The 17,021-nt window shown below is 32.6% G+C and overlaps 2 protein-coding genes across 4 annotated transcripts in view; one reads left to right on the top strand and one right to left on the bottom strand.

The window, feature by feature from the left end:
• LOC136845768 (uncharacterized) overlaps nt 1–17,021 on the top strand; it is a 489,838-nt gene that overhangs the window by 170,928 nt on the left and 301,889 nt on the right. The window lies entirely within an intron of this gene.
• Nucleotides 1–17,021, bottom strand: part of LOC136845764 (uncharacterized) — a 155,689-nt gene that overhangs the window by 12,949 nt on the left and 125,719 nt on the right. For all 3 annotated transcript variants that reach the window (XM_067116012.1, XM_067116011.1, XM_067116013.1), the window contains exons 3-5: nt 13,914–14,335; nt 12,354–12,483; nt 11,612–11,679 (exon numbers count right to left, since the gene is read on the bottom strand). In XM_067116012.1, coding sequence (XP_066972113.1) covers nt 11,612–11,679; nt 12,354–12,483; nt 13,914–13,986 — 271 coding nt within the window. In that variant the 5' untranslated portion in view covers nt 13,987–14,335. The remainder of the gene's footprint in view (nt 1–11,611; nt 11,680–12,353; nt 12,484–13,913; nt 14,336–17,021) is intronic.

The following is a 17,021-nucleotide window of genomic DNA, read 5'->3' as shown; positions in this document are numbered from 1 at the left end:
ATTGAGTTAGAAATCGTATCATATAGGAAAGTGCTGAAGTTCCATATGTAGATGAGATAATGAAAGGAGGATAGGCATGTCCTTCGCTCAACCCCTAGGAAGAAAGCACGTTATAATGTGCTTGATTCCTGTGGCCACAACAAGAGTTGGAAGGCCCGGAACTACTTCGGTGAGAAGTATGAGAAGGGAGGCTGGAGATGAGAGTGGAAGATAAGGCACAGGAAAGAAATAAGCTATGGAATGTCACATTTGCTATTTACGTCGCATGGCGTTGGATTCGATGATGATAATGATGATCAGGTGCATACAAATAAAATGAGAGAGAGAGAGACTGACGAATCTCGTCAAGAGACTGCTTCCCCATCGTGATTTAACATGGATTTTAGATCATCAGCTCTTCAGGCAGATTAGATTTTACTGTCATAAAAGTCAAAACACCAAATTCGTTTTGATGTGTATTTACAGTCGCGTGTCTTTTAAATATGACTGTTTGCTTCTCTTTCTTATTTGCCGTTAGAAGTTTCTGCTTTATCTTTGCTGAGAAGTCGGAACTGAGATAGAGAGCTTGTGATCAATAAACCAGCCAGGAAAAAGAAGAAAGAAACTGAGAGAGAGAGAGAGAGAGAGAGAGAGAGAGAGAGAGAGAGAGAGAGAGAGAGAGAGAGAGATTCTAGGGAAACGTCAGCGATAAGTAGATTTTCTCTTGAGTGGTTTCAAATCGAACCAGAAAAATAGTAAAAAATATTCTCGGATTTCTCTGTTATTTTCCACAGACACTATTATCGTTGCTGTTCATCTCTAGGAGAAAAACAAAGGAAGGCATCTTTCATGTCCGGAATCATTGCTAGAAAAGTAAGGAATAATTTACGGAATAAATGTTATTTTGGCAAATGTCAAAACACATGTCTATCTTTCATTAAAACCAATATTATTGTTGCCATTGACAATTTTTCTCGTGCATCCCGCATGGGACAACAGAATTAATATTAGGTAATTGGATGTAATATTTTTCTTATTTTAATAAATGTTCTCGATGCTGAATCTTTTGTATACGCACTTTCTAGTCGTATAATGATGAAAAATTGTATAAATTTTTTCTGGGATTAGTCCTAAAAGTCAATCTTAATAAATTTATTAAAAATAAATATACACGGAGGACCTTTCCGATTAATTTCGAACAAAATCATTTCAGGAAATTTATTGGACGCAACGTTTCCATGTACGTATGGTGTAAGTATTGGGCAATGAGGAGCTTGTGAGTCGGTTCTGAATATCGATTTTTTTGTCACTGATTTAGTTCATAAGAACTCTGATGGGAGTACTTATGGACTGCGCTCTTATTCCCGGTTTGTCATTATAGTTGCTTTTAAAATTTCTTTATAATTCAGGCAGTGTTTTCGATGCAAGCAAATTTTCATGGATTCTAGAAATATATTGAACTATTTCTTTTTCATTTATACGTCTTTTAGATAACAACACAAGACTTACGAAGAAGTGAATGATTTTTAACATTCTTTTAGCAGTCTAAAAATAAAGATTGACCTCTACTCTGTTACGAAGGATTTGCAATGCTTATGAAACGAGAGGTAGGGAAATTACTTAAAACAGGCATTTCATATATATATATATATATATATATATATATATATATATATATATATATATATATATATATATATATATATATGTGTGTGTGTGTGTGTGTGTGTGTGTATATATATATATATATATATATATATATATATATATATATATATATATATATATATATATATATATATATATATATGTATATATATATACACATATATGTATATGTATATATATATATATAAAATATACACACATATGTATATATATATATTATTAAATAATGTATATATATGCATTATTAATAAGTAGCATTAATTCTTTAATAATAAACAGTAAAAAAGTTAAGACTGACCATGAGGGGTCTGTGTACGTGTGTGTGTATGCCGTATAAATATTTCACCGTCTTTGCACGTGAAAAACATAGGTTACAAGAACAATAAAACTAAGAAAATTTATGTCTCCCTGCGTCAGGCGCTTAACATTTGTCTTAGCGATACCTTAAAAATGATGACCTTAGTGTGAAATATACTGTCAGCGCTTTGCTTCACAGCCCCAACACTATATCACCGTCGCTGTTAAAAGAATGAGCAATAGAGGAATTCTTTTTTTTTTATCAGCACGAGAATTGTTTCGAAATAGAATTTTTGTGTTCAGTTTTGTTGACAGTATAAATAATTTGAATATGTAGTCCCTATAATGTTTTTACTAAACGTGATCTAGTTCCGTGAGATTTTTATATTACAAAATATGGGGTAAATGCTGTAATTGTTCATTACATTCTCCAAAGTACTGCAACACCAGTAAGAGGAAACTGATGGAAATAAACGTCATGTAGAATATATAATTACGTTCTACACTAGATCCAGATGAATAATTCTTTGTTATTGTAATTTAAAATTTCAGTTTTAATCCAGAATATTTTTTATAAGAAATGTGAGTAGTAATTAAAACACAGAAATTACTCAGTTGAACAACGCGCCATGGAATAAATTTTTCAATTCTATAAGCGAGCTTGGTGTGTGTACTTAAATTGTGTGTGCGTAATCAAAGAACATACGCACACATGACAACAATAGCTGGCAAGGAGAGACGATACTGTGTGTAAACTTTTAACGAAACAGGGAAAGATATATAGCGTGTCTGTGTCAACAGTATTTGCATGTCTGTTAAGAGAAAGTGTGATTTAACGTACATAGACACACATACATATATGTATATATATACGTATATATATATATATATATATATATATATATATATATATATATATATATATATATATATATATATATATATATATATATATATATATATATATATATATATATATATATATATATGAAATGCCCGTTTTAAAGTAATTTCCCTACCTCTCGTTTCATAAGCATTTCAAATCCTTCGTAACAGAGTAGAGGTCAATCTGTATTTTCAGACTGCTAAAAGAATATTAAAAATCATCCACTTCTTCGTAAGTCTTGTGTTGTTATCTAAAAGACGTATAAATGGAAAAGAAATAGTTCAATATATTTCTAGAATCCCTGAAAATTTGCTTGCACTGAAAATACTACCTGAATTGTAAAGAAATTTTAAAAGCAACTATAATGACAAACCGGGAATAAGAGCGCAAACACTTAATCCTCTTTAATCTGTGACGTTGAAGTCTGACTATTTAAGATTAAACTAAGAAAATTAATCCCTGTGGGAAGTACCATTTTAAAATACCAAAATTGAGAGAATGGCATAAATATGAAGTCGGGAAGTTTAATGAAATAAAAAAGATGGTAAAGGTATGTACATGCTTTGAGACAAGGCCTTTCATGGCCAAACATGCCAAGATAATTTCACCGGTAACATTAAAATTTAATGATTTCTGAAGAATATCACAGATAATTAGCAAGTACGGAACATTTAGACCATATACAATCTGTGACCTTGACCACTGATATTTACCCATTGAAATATTTTTCTTATTGTTAATCATCTTGCAAGGTTTACACAATGAAAGTTTTCACCGTCTTTCACCATCATCCCCATTTTGGAATTCACATAGCCTTAGTAAATAAACTGTAACACCAACTTTTACCCCTAACATTGTACAAACAGTTAATTAGTTTAATCTGGTAAATTTATGAATACCGTCAACAGATTTTATCAAATTCAACTCTATTTTTTTTACGAATGTTCTTACAAAACAGACATAAAATGGATGGACAGCCAAAAAGAACTAAAAGCGTTACCTCCTAGCTGAATGAATAATAACTCATTATTTTTACATAACATTACTCTCAACAACGTATGTCTGTCGGAAGAGAGGGTAGTTGAGTACAGTAGTGTCCCATTATTCGTTGAGTACCCAGATCCTAAAGACTTCTTAAGCATAGGGTAATGGGGGTAAAAGAGGCGATTATGGAAGTACAGAGAAAAATAACAGGGCCTCATTGTCAGAAAACTGGTTGTGGAAGATATCTCATTTCTTTGTACAAAATGACAGGGATTCGACGGCGAATTATCATTCTTTTATTAATAATCAGTGTGTCCAGATTTTATTGTAGAATGATCTAAAAGGCCATCGACTTGCAAGGCAAGGTTCCATAGATTAGAATGCTAATTTGTGAAAACGTGTAAACTTTGGAAAGTAGGGACTGGGGCAAATTAATATTTGCATGTAAAACAACAATGCAGGTCAAAAAGCTGAAGCAATACTGTAGTGAATGTCACTTAATTTAAGGTTTTCTTAAATTAAGAATCTTGATCAAAATTACTACAAGCAGGAGCGTCGTACTGTTTTGCAAAAAAAAAAAAAAAAAAATTTACAAAAATCGTGATAATGGATGGTATGACAATGTTGAAACTCTACCGAATGATATTTAATATCATCATATCTATAAGTACAAAAAATCTTACAGGTAATGGCTATTTTTCTCGCAGCCCAAAAAAATATAGAAAATTAAAATTAATTAAAAAGATACGAAAGCTTGGAGTCACAGTCAGACCAAGATCTGGCAAATATTCTGAATCATTAACCTCAGCGTTACTTTTCATAACAAGTCAAGGACAGAGGGGCCCATGCAAGGCTGGGTAATCAATATTCCTCCTTTACTAAAGTTCAGCTTAATATCATGCAGACTAAACCATTTGCTAGACCATTTTATATCATTGTTAAGGCTAGCAGCAACTTCCTTTCATAACTGGGGAGGCAGGATAAGTAACAAAAATACCATTTTCTCTACATAATCTTCTAATTATGAAAACCAAATGTGATCCCAGTATAATACCTTAAGTAACATCAGACAAGTAGGGCAATAAAGTTCTGGGGAGCAGGCAGGTCTTAACAGATATTGTAATTTTAGCTTATTTATCTTTTCAGGTTTTTTATTGTGCTCCAGAATTAGCTTACGTTATAAAGCTTTTTTTGTTTTGGTATTGTGTAAGAAAGCTGATTAAGTTGAGAAATAAGCGCCTGTCATAATTGGGTATATTATTTTCGTAGTGGATGTCGGAGGCTTTCGTAACACATTTAGGCTCATGTTTCATATTGTATTTGACATTAATGTGCGTGAGGTAGATACCCTAAATGGGGATTTGTAACGCGGTGTACAGTATATATTATATAAACATTTCCTTTACTTTGTTCAAAGCGCTACATGAGCGAGAGCTCTTCTCCGTTCTGCCAGTCTGTTACAAGTGAAAATAAATAATAATACGTTGTTCAGAATTGTAACCAAAAACTGGACGTAAACGTTAGAGAAAACCACAGATATATGTGATTTTACTTTATGAGTTGATAAGATGCTGCCATAAGAACAGCAATGGAGTCCGTGGAACCCCGGATCTTATTAGAAGTAAGATATAAGAAAATATACTCACACTCGAATCTTATATTTTAATGTCAGCTTTATAATTGGAGAGCTGGATTTTATTGAATACGATCATGAACCGTTTTCATACAGAGCATTTTCATCAGTATTTTATAGATGTTTTTAGATTTTCTCCAAGTTTTCGTATGGCTGTAGCTATGTGCCACAAACAGCTGAACATTCTTTTCAAGTCTCCCTTTCGGTTAACATTTCTCCATTTGTAAAGATGACCAGTATTTGCCCTACGGCGAACATACAAATCCTCGATTGTCAGGGAAAATGGAAAAGGAATTTACAATTTACACTTTTCGGTCAGTAGTTAATAGAATTTCCCCCTAAAAGGACGCAGTCAGAAAAATCCAGTTTTTATCAATCACCTCCTGAATGTCTCTTACATTACGCAATCTTTTTCTTCGGTGCTATTAGTTAAAATGGGATGGCTTGCTCAATAAAAAGACGAGATGCCGAACTTGGTTTTTCTAAACGTCGTCTTATTGCTGAATGCAATTTTAAGCTTATCGTAATGTAATTAAACTCCAAGTTTGGTGAGTGAACAAATTGATCTGTAGCTATCTTTCTTGGAAATGTTTAACATACCAAAAAACGATAAATCCTTATAATATAATGATGTTTCTCTTATTGTGCAGATTATCGCCTCTCCCTGAGTGAAATTTAAGGGTCGATTAAACTTCACGCATATGTGAAAAATGAAATCTGCTTTTCGTTTCTTCTTTGAGCTACTGATCACCTAAAGAAATTACCTTGGTCACCTTAGAACCTGAATAGAAGATCCTGGAAGTTATGAGTTTAGTGTTTAAGAAATTCCAGTGAGTTGCAGATCCAGGAAACCTAAGATCGTTGGAGGGCCAATAAGATGAAACGAGAAAAATAATGAGGAAAGGTATTTTAGAACATCCATCTTTCTGATATAGAGGCAGATGGAAGGGAAGAGCCAAAGGCCACAATGAGCGACCGTTCTATTTCTTGACATAAGGAACATTATACAAATGACAGGAAAAGAGACAGCGGGCGAATTCCAAAGGTTAGAATTTAGTGGCATGAGACCATAAACAAGCCGTCAAATCTGAGAATTTAGTCATTCGTTTTTAATGAGGTAAATGAGGGACTTAGTGACTTGTTACAGGAAGACGTGTAAGTAATGAGGGCTTATCAACCGCTTTATTATTATTATTATTATTATTATTATTATTATTATTATTATTATTATTATTATTATGGACGGCCACGTTAGGAGATAAATGCAAAATGGAAAAGATCTTTTAAAAGTAGAATACTGACGTAATAATAAGAATTCTATACCAGAAGAACCGTCTCACGATAAGTGCGTCGCCTTCTTTGATGAAAAGGATTATGTTTTTTGGAGATAAGTTGGGTAGAATGTGTCATTACAGAAGCAGTCTCCGGTTGGACATCTATCACACTCATGTAAATAATTCCTCTTAGGACATGTCCATTACTGATATGGTCTACCTTGAGTAGCTTATGGCTACTGAACGTGAGCGTAGAATGAAATAACTCCCTTCGACTGCTCTACATCTTTTAATATTTTAGTTTTTCTATGTTATCCTGCTGTTATTGGAGAAAATACTATGGTCATTTTCCACAAAATGCATTGCTATGGCATTATTTCTGTCATGAAAACTTACATCCTTTATTTTTATGGAAGTACTTTTTTCAAAACTACCATTTTCTCTTACCTAAAGTATGTAATTGTCAGATAGGGGTGATATCCTCACGCGATTTTTTTTATTCCATTTTTACTGAACTTGCTATTATTGATTGTATTAAAATGAAAGGTAAACAGATGGTAGATGGTCATGTTGCTGAAGTTGGTAATTTTTTTTATACAGATTTTTTTTCAAGTTCTTACTCTCTGGGAAACGACTATATCTAGTTTATTTTTAAGCATCACTAGCTTGAGAAAACGTAAGAAAACACATTTTCTCAGATAAAGATGATTGTTGAATTATGAGACCTTTGGTTAACCTAGTAAAAGGCAGCTCGTTAAATAGTTTGTATAAATCCTGACCCATATCCGTTGCCAAGTGCGTGACAAATACTTATCTGTTTACTGTAGGTACTATGGATATCAAATGTCTATATTCTATATTTATACCATATTTATGGATCTTTAAAGGCCTGATTTCGACTGTTTTCCGAAAACGATTACTGATAGAGTGAAAAGAGGAATAGGTCTGTATACAGGACAGTGTAAACCATACTACAACATAATGTGACTACCCGGTGGGTTCAAAATGAACTCTGAGGCTCCTATTATCTTGAAACGATAGAACAGGCATTTGTGATTTTAACATAGGTGTGATAAATCCGTAAAGGGTATTAGAAGAGGAAGAGCAAATGTTATTCAGTCTTTTTCGAGTTTGTGCAGACCTAGGAAAGGGTCCTAACTAGAAAGGGTTCTCACTCCACGGTACACTTTCCAGACGTAGAGGGGATTTGAATCTTAATTGTGTTACATAATAGTATTACAGTATCACAAGGGGAAGCTGGTGCCATGTAAAAATACTAAAATTTGGTGGGTCTCTCTCTCTCTCTCTCTCTCTCTCTCTCTCTCTCTCTCTCTCTCTCTCTCTCTCTCTCTCTCTATACCCTTTCTGATTTTTTGTTACATTCTGTATACATTTAAACTTCTGCCTCAACGAACTGTAGTTCTGTAACCCACCATAATGGAATAGTGTATTGTGAAAATAGTAGTAGAAAATAAAAGTCAAGAGCACAGCATACGAAGCAAACTAAATCATGTTTCTTTCACGTTCATAAATTAAAAACACAATAGAACAATACACGATCCTTCAGTTAGAACATACTGGTATTTTATATACAGAATTCAAGCCTGGACTCAGAATCGTACAGAAGAAAAATTACACATTACGACAGAGCACAAGATATAAAACACACACACACACACACACACATATATATATATATATATATGTATGTATGTATGTATATATGTATATATATAGTATATATATATATATATATATATATATATATATATATATATATATATATATATATATATATATATATATATATAAATATATATATATACATTAGAGACAGAGAGAATAGTGGTTGCGTTAGGTCATAAATAATGAACACTGAAACAAAAAGATAAGAAGGGGAAGACAGAGACACACTCAAGAAAGACTGACTGGGCATAATGTGATCTTAAGGAGATTCGTATCGTGGAAAATTTTCCTTCATCTAAATGTCAGCGGCATTGTATGACTTAGAAAAACGAATATTCTGTAATAGTGCTATATTTTAATGTATTTTATAGATCATCTGAGTATATCAATCTTTCATTTTCATTCAGAACTTTAGTGTATGTTACAAGAATTCAGAAATACCGATATCATTTATTTTAAACAGCACAAAACACCCATTGCATTTTGGTTCATAATGCACTGGATTACATGATCAGTGTCGCCCGTCGGCGATGAAATAATTGATTAATTTCAATAATTTCACTGCTTTTGCATTATCCATAATATGTAAATATACGGTTACTTGTAATTTTTTATTAATCCCAGTTATGTATACAACTCAACTGTAATGTAGTAACTGTGGATTGGATTAGAAATTTTTTTATTTGCTGAGTATCTACAGAAATATTTGAAAGTCAAGGGCTTTGGATATTGCCAATAAGAATGTCTGAAATTGAATTTTCTCTATTACTTAATATAGTCCTCATTTAGTATAACTAATTAAAATTTGCAATACGTGAAGGCTATTTATTCTTAGTAGTAGTAAAGTACCAAATGATTTTATTTTCCATTTTATTTAAACAAAACCATTAATAAGTTTGTTTCTTTGATTTCGACATCGAAGTTTATGGTCAATTTCTTATGAAGAGTAAGCTACCCATACCTTAACCTTTAAACTAAATAATATTCTAATTATCTATTATATACTTATAAGTATGTTGCATTTATTCCCCTCTATCCAACTCTTAGAAAGGTCTTCTAGAATTGTAAGTGAGCCTCTGACTTCTTTCAACATTTTACATGCTCAGTTTACATTCAGCTTGTCTAGGAGAAAGTACTTTGTCCGTATTGTTCATCAGGTCTAAAATAGTAGACGTTTTGTTTAGATAATTTGGCTCTTTTGTTCATTACAGTTATTATTAAAGTATTTAACGTTATCGTGCTCTTCTAGTGGAATGAGTAAATGAAATTTGTTTGATTAAGGATTCCTAGCTTTTCTCTTCAATTCATCCTCTTTTCTCTGCTTGTTTTCTATAAGTATTTTGGCCACTGATCGGCCTTTTAATACCAGTGAAGTCACTTATTTGCGTATTTCCTATTTAGAGGTCAGAAGTCTTTGAATTGCCAGTTTAATTAATGTTGCTTTCTCTTTGCAACCACGACTTGGAATTCACTTCCAAAATCCAATTCTTCCTGACTATCAAAACATCCGTTTAATTAAAGAGACAAGTTAATCACTTCCCTTGGGGTTACATTCGACTCTCCCACCATTGTTATCCGTTTTCTTGTTTTGTTTGGGATTTGGTTATGTTTTGGCATGGAACCCGGTTGTAATCCCATTAATTATATATTTTATATATATATATATATATATATATATATATATATATATATATAAATATATATATGTATATATATATATATATATATATATATATATATTTGTATATATATATATATATATATATATATATTATATATATATATATATATATATATATATATTTGTATTATATATATATATACAGTATATATATATATATATATATATATATATATATATATATATATATATTTGTATTATATATATATATATATATACAGTATATATTTACACACACATAAAAATAAGCCCTGTTCATCTTGACGAAGGACTGATACAGAGTGTGGAAGTCTACTACAAGAACAGTACTGACGAACATACACAACCGTTAGAGATGTTATAAATGAATCACGTAAAAAAAGTGATAATAATCTATATATATATATATATATATATATATATATATATATATATATATATATATATATATATTTATATATATATATATATATATATATATATATATATATATATATATATATATATATACAGTTTTCACCACATTTTTTCATCTTAGTCAGATGTATTTTGTTAGCCGACTGGTTTTCACCACATATTTTTCACGATGTATTTTGAGTAGAGATTGTTAATCCTATACTCTTCTTCGTCCTGGTTGCAAAAACCGCAGTTGTGTATCTGCTAGGTACATAATTCAGTTTAGTTCAAATTGATTTAAATCGATTGCGATCTCAGGTTATTTAATGTCTTTGTGGATAGAATGATTCAAGAAGTCTGAGAAATGACAATAAAGGTAATTGCAAAGTTGTTGATAAGAAAATTTGTCATGAATGGACTGTAGACTGTTTATAAGCAGATAATAAAATGTTGATTAGGATAAAGAAAAAAGATTAGGAAGTTAAGGAAAGAAATCGAGAATGTTAAAGAGAGCGTGAGGTGTGTTTATAAGCGTAATTGGAAATCAAGATGTTGGAGCAATGAATGTTAATGGTAGAAGAATAAAAATATTTTTCTAATGGTCTAATGGAAACTTGATAGTAAATAGTCGATGGGAGAATGAGAGACTAAGTGACTTTAAAAAAAGGTGAAGTAAGGAACGTATCCGTGTGCATGAAAATGTTTTAATACATGGTGCCAAGCTGAGCCAATTTCTTACGAGCTGCTCCATGAGCAAGAGCCCGTGCTGGCATAACACCAGCTTAATCATGAACAACAGTAACAACAATCGAACCAACTCTTTCAAGAAATTGAAACGTGGCGGCTGACTAAAGGTGAAACAAACGGTTGAAGCTGTTGAAATGAATTGTTTTTGCAATATTATGTGGAGTGAAAAAGACTGAAAGTGAGATACATATGTATTATGTATATATATGTATGTATGTATGTATGCATAATATATATACATATGTGTATATATACACATAAATGTATTTATGTATGTATATATGTACCGGAGTATTCATCATGCGAGTTCATTTCATAAAACGTTTTGTGCGTGTGGAATGATATATGCATGAACCCAAGAGCGAATTCTCATAGGTTACAAAAGATACGACGCCTCTCACCATTGTTGCACCTGCTGGCCAAGATAGATGGTCCAGAAGCCAGCTCCAGCATAGATGGGTCGCGCCGCCTGGAAAGAGCAGATAAAAAAGAAAACGCCTTTTCAGTCACATTCTTAAAAGGTAATTGATGATGTTTTCTTCGAAGTGGAAGAAGAAGGTTGACATCGCAATGAAAAATAATCATTAAAACGATGGCTTTTCATTTTGAGAAATGTAAGTTCTTCCGAGAAGCATTGATGGAATAAAAGGAGAAAGTGAATGAAATTTTATCTTATCTGTGAAGGCATTAAAGGTAATTGCTTTCACAGCAATGAAAGGTCGTACGGCTGCCTCCTGAGTATACTGTAAAAATTTGTAGATTTTTATTTTATGCATTTCAAGAACTTAGGAAACTCGATGATTTTGTGAAGCCATCATAAAAAAAATTCCATCATGAAGAGAAATTAATTTACCTCTTGAATAAAATTATTGAACCAGTAACAAAGGATGTATATTGGAATTACTTTAAATCATAACTAAAATGACCCTGAAAAAGAAAGGCGTCAGCTACTTTGCATTTGCTAGGCACAAGCGAATTAACCGTATCATAATTAAAAAGATCTAAGACTTTGTGAATAAAAATCGTAATGAAGATGTTATTAGAAATTCAATGTAATGAGAAATCTCTCCCTCTCTCTCTCTCTCTCTCTCTCTCTCTCTCTCTCTCTCTCTCTCTCTCTCTCTCTCTCTCTCTCTCTCTTACATGTGAGTCTTCTTAGCACTTGTTCTCGCCCTCCTTGCTCTGTATCTGAGGGCGCAGATGACTAGGAGCACCAGTACCGGGAAACCGAAGATACAGGTCAGGATAGGCACGACCACCACTCGTGGTGAAACTGGAAAGAGAGATGAAAAGATCACCTGAAACTATAAACTAGTATAATGACGAAGAACAGGAAGACAATGAGAGACACAAAGGAAGGAATGGAATAATATTGTAAATGCATATATGACCATCTGTCCTAGTTTAGGCTTGGATGTAGTTAGATGGATAGGAGCAAGAGAGAGAGAGAGAGAAACGTAAACGTGTATATATATTTGTAGGCGATCGCCTTTGTGGCATTGACTTCTTTGATGCTAACTTTTTCATATTATTATTATTATATATATATATATATATATATATATATATATATATATATATATATATATATATATATTAAATATATATGTATATATATATATATATGTTATATATATATATATATATATATATATATATATATATATATATATTATATATATAAGTTATCATTTCCTTTTACGTATTACATATTCATACTTTCAAATTTTAAACGACAAATAACTCCTGAATCCAAATGAAAATCAGATGAAGAAAACTCAGTTCCTTTGTTTATATTCAAATTTACTCGAGATGACTTTGGGTCAAGTTAACCTAAACCTATAGGCCACAAAGACAATGTAAATCTTTTTCAGCTTAATCTTGTCAAAAGGAATATTTTTTACTACCATGTTTTTTAGTTCTTGAAAAAGGCTTAAAGGCTTAGACACAGGCGAAACGGACCTTAGCACTGGAGAAATGGAAACCACACCACGACTATGTGAACTTATCCAGAACTTTGAAGAAAGATTGAAAGCAGAAGGAAATGTGAAGAAGTTAGCTTTAAAGAGTCAGTGCCAAAAAGGCGATCGCCTAGAAAAAAAAAAATTGTGAAAAGGAAAAACTCTGCCAAAAACTATATATATATATATATATATATATATATATATATATATATATATATATATATATATATATATATATATATATATATATATATATATATATATATATATATATATATATATTTATATATATATACTTTAAATCCTGTAGAATTAAAAAAAAAAAAAAAGGTAGTATAAAATATTCCTTTCGACAAGATGAGGCTGAAATAGATTTATATCGTCTTTGTGGCCTAGTGGTTTAGCTTGATGTGATCCAAAGTCATCTCGAGTAGATTCGAATCTAAACAAAGGAACTGCGTTTTCTTCATCTGATTTTCATTTGGATTCAAGGGTTAGTTGTTGCTTAAAATTTGAAAGTATAAATTTCTAATATGTAAAAAAAAAAGGAAATGATTACACACACACATAAATATGTCTATATATATATACACATATATACATATATATGTATATATATAATATATATATATTTATTAATATACATATACATACATTATATATATATATATAGACATATTTATGTGTGTGTATGTACGTATGTATGAATAATATTTATGTGTATTCAGAATCTATTTACCTGTAGGGTAGATGTAGACGGTAGAATGACCATAAGTGGGTAGAGTAGGCGGAATAATAACCTTAGATTCCATGGCAAGGTGATAAACAGGGAGGTAGATGACGTCATACTAGGAACCATGCCATTAGACCCTGCTTACTGCTGCTGCTTCTTCTTCTGCTGCTGTTTTTGCTGCATGCTCCTCCTCCTCTGGTGCAGGGCTGACTTGATACAAACCACTGATTTGAAGCTTGGTGGGTCCTCATGATTTTTGACTCCATCCCTTCAGGCAGCACTCGGTTGAACCTTGAACAAGGTCACTGTTCTTTGCTTTGACCATCGACCTGCCCGTCTTAGCCACATCTTGAAGGAAATGGTTATGGATTCAAAACTTCCTGTGCACAAGGTATCTTTAAGCGCTTGCGGTCTCCGAAATATCACATCTGAAATGAGTAGAATTATAATACATTTCATTAGAACGTACAGCTTTGATTTTATATTTTACGCACCGAAAAAATAAAGAATAAAATGAAAAATGCGTCATTCGCTACCTCAAATAAATTACGATACTTTCTGGATAACATTTAAATCGTAAGTGATAATAATGTGTTTCTTTTACCTGTAAGTGACAATGAAGCAGAATATTTGTAATGAAATACATTGATCCAGATTTATGGATTTACACCATAACTTTCCTGATATTACGAATGAGGTTTCTGCATAACAGTTTTTAAAATTTATTTATCTATTTTTTTTTTTTTTTTTTTTGACCTTGTGGAAGTGTTATGCTACCGTTTTGTAGCCATGATATCTGGATAAAAACATGCACAAACCCACAAATTTTTCTTTTGAAGATTTTTGGGGCTCTTGTGCTCGTTCCCTTTCGTGGTTGCTGCCTCCCTTAGTTTTTTTTTGTTTTGATTATGCCGTTTTTTTCTACCGTTTCAGCGAGTAGCGGCAGTGGCAGCAGCAGCAGGCAGTTTTGGAGTCGACGTTGGTCTGAGCAGCAATTGGATAAGACGTAGAGGTGGAGTGTGACCATGAGATCGTGTGACCACGAGCTGCTCATCTTTGATGACAGCGTGAGGCTGTCCTGACGTCTCCATCCTGGTTGGTGGGTTTTGTCCTCACATGCACAAACTGCCATTTTGCAAATGTACTTTTTGTTTATTTAACTTGCTTTTGTTTAGTGCTGCCTTATATGGTTTATCTTTTACCAGACCTGACTATTGTAAATATTGTAATAATTAATTTTAAGCTCATTTTATTGTTTTTGTTGTTTTCCCTCCTTGTTTGTTGCATCAGCCGTCAGTATATAGTCCTGTCCTGATATATAAAGAACCTATATATATATAATATACAATATATATATATACAGTATATAGCGAAGTTGAGTGTGGGTTCTGTCAATCCAGCAAACAGCAATTTGGTGCGAGGAGAAGGACACTTCTTTATTCCTTTCTAAGTACTTTATTTAGCTGCTGACGTTTCAAGACGTTTAGTCCCATTTTCAAGGCTGCATAATAAAAGAAGCTAAATAAGTACTCAGAAAGGAATAAGGAAGTGTCCTTCGATATGTTTGTGTGTGTGTATTTGTTTCTTTTTTCACCTAGTAACGTCATTCCCTTATAACTCTTACAGACGCCTTTACCTCATTTGTAATCCCAAATCCCATCAACACCGGTTGTCTTTCCATTCTTCAAACCTCTAAATTACCCACCCTACGTCCTCAGCAGGTGCTTCCCCAAACATTCTCAATCCTAACACTATTGCTTTCCACTAATGCGTCATTCAGCTTTGCCTCTCTGCTACTCTTCACATTCAATGAGTATTCAGAATACTCACTTCATCGACACAAAACTGTTTTAACCTTTGTTTCTTTATTTACTTTCCTGTAGAACTTTCTTTTTTCTCCCTAAAGTTCTTTGTTCACATTCTTCCATCTACTTGTATTACTTACTATATTTTTTATCTCTCACTTTCTTCTGGACTAGTCAATCCATTCAGCTGTCTTCCTGATTATGAGTTTATATTTTTCAAACAACTGCGCCTAAAAATATCTCCCTTTTTCCTTTCACTAGCTTTTGTTTCCTTTTCCCATCACGTACTGTTTTCATAACCCTTTTATGAGCACGAACAGCCCGCTCTGCAGTCACTATGATCTTCCCTCAAATTTTGCTTACTCTTCTTCTAATTTACTTCTTCCACCTCTGTGTATTTATCTCAAGCCCAAAGCTCATCCATTTTCTCCATATGTACTTTTACCAGCTCTTTCTTATGTAACTCTCTTATCTTGATTACATTTTCAGCTTCTCTTCACCACTTCATCTTCATATTCCTACCTTACCTATTACTGCGATTAGAGCTACCTTCAATCATTCTTTTTCTCACCATTGCATCTAACGACTCACTTCTCTCCATTGTACTAACACAGTCTAGCAAACTTTTCTTCACAGTGTTATCTTTCTTCAGTATTATTATGAATGCCCTACTTAAGAATCCATGCATTTCCAAAATTCATGCTTCTTTCCCAACACAATCCAACTGTCCCTTTCCATTCTCATTTACTCCAGGAACTCCATACTTCCCAGTAACAACCTTTCTTTCTCTGACACCTACTTTTGCATCCAGTTGGACACACATTACTCTCCCCCCCAAAAAAAAATTCCCTTCTGTCCCTTCTTTTGTATTCCTGGAAAATGTATAATCACTACATAAATTTTACTCCTATCACTATCGGTCATGCCATAAAAATCCTCTAATAGAAACATTTGTATTTTTTCTCCATTTGTCAGTTCTTATCTTAAATGCTTTGCTGTAAAGGAATCCCATAGCTTAGTCAAATTCCATATTGTCCCTAACACGGAATTTCTCCCTTCGTCCCTGTCTCCTCTAACATACAGGTTTGAAGCCATTTTTATCAAAATGTAATTGAACTCCTAACCTCAGTCAATATTTTGGCCCGTTACCTAATTTCAATTACGTCCTCTATAGATCAAAAGATTTGAGTTGCTAAACTTGCTTTTTAAAACAATAAATGTAAAGTTAAGATGACATACTCTCTTCTTCATCTCAGCATTAAAGACTTATCTTGGCCTTTTCAAGTCTGTAGAATATTGCTTTAAGATG

The sequence above is a fragment of the Macrobrachium rosenbergii genome, chromosome 14 (genome assembly GCF_040412425.1).
Source record: "Macrobrachium rosenbergii isolate ZJJX-2024 chromosome 14, ASM4041242v1, whole genome shotgun sequence".
Classification (NCBI taxonomy): Eukaryota; Metazoa; Arthropoda; class Malacostraca; order Decapoda; family Palaemonidae; genus Macrobrachium; species Macrobrachium rosenbergii.
This window is presented reverse-complemented; position numbering and strand designations above follow the sequence as displayed.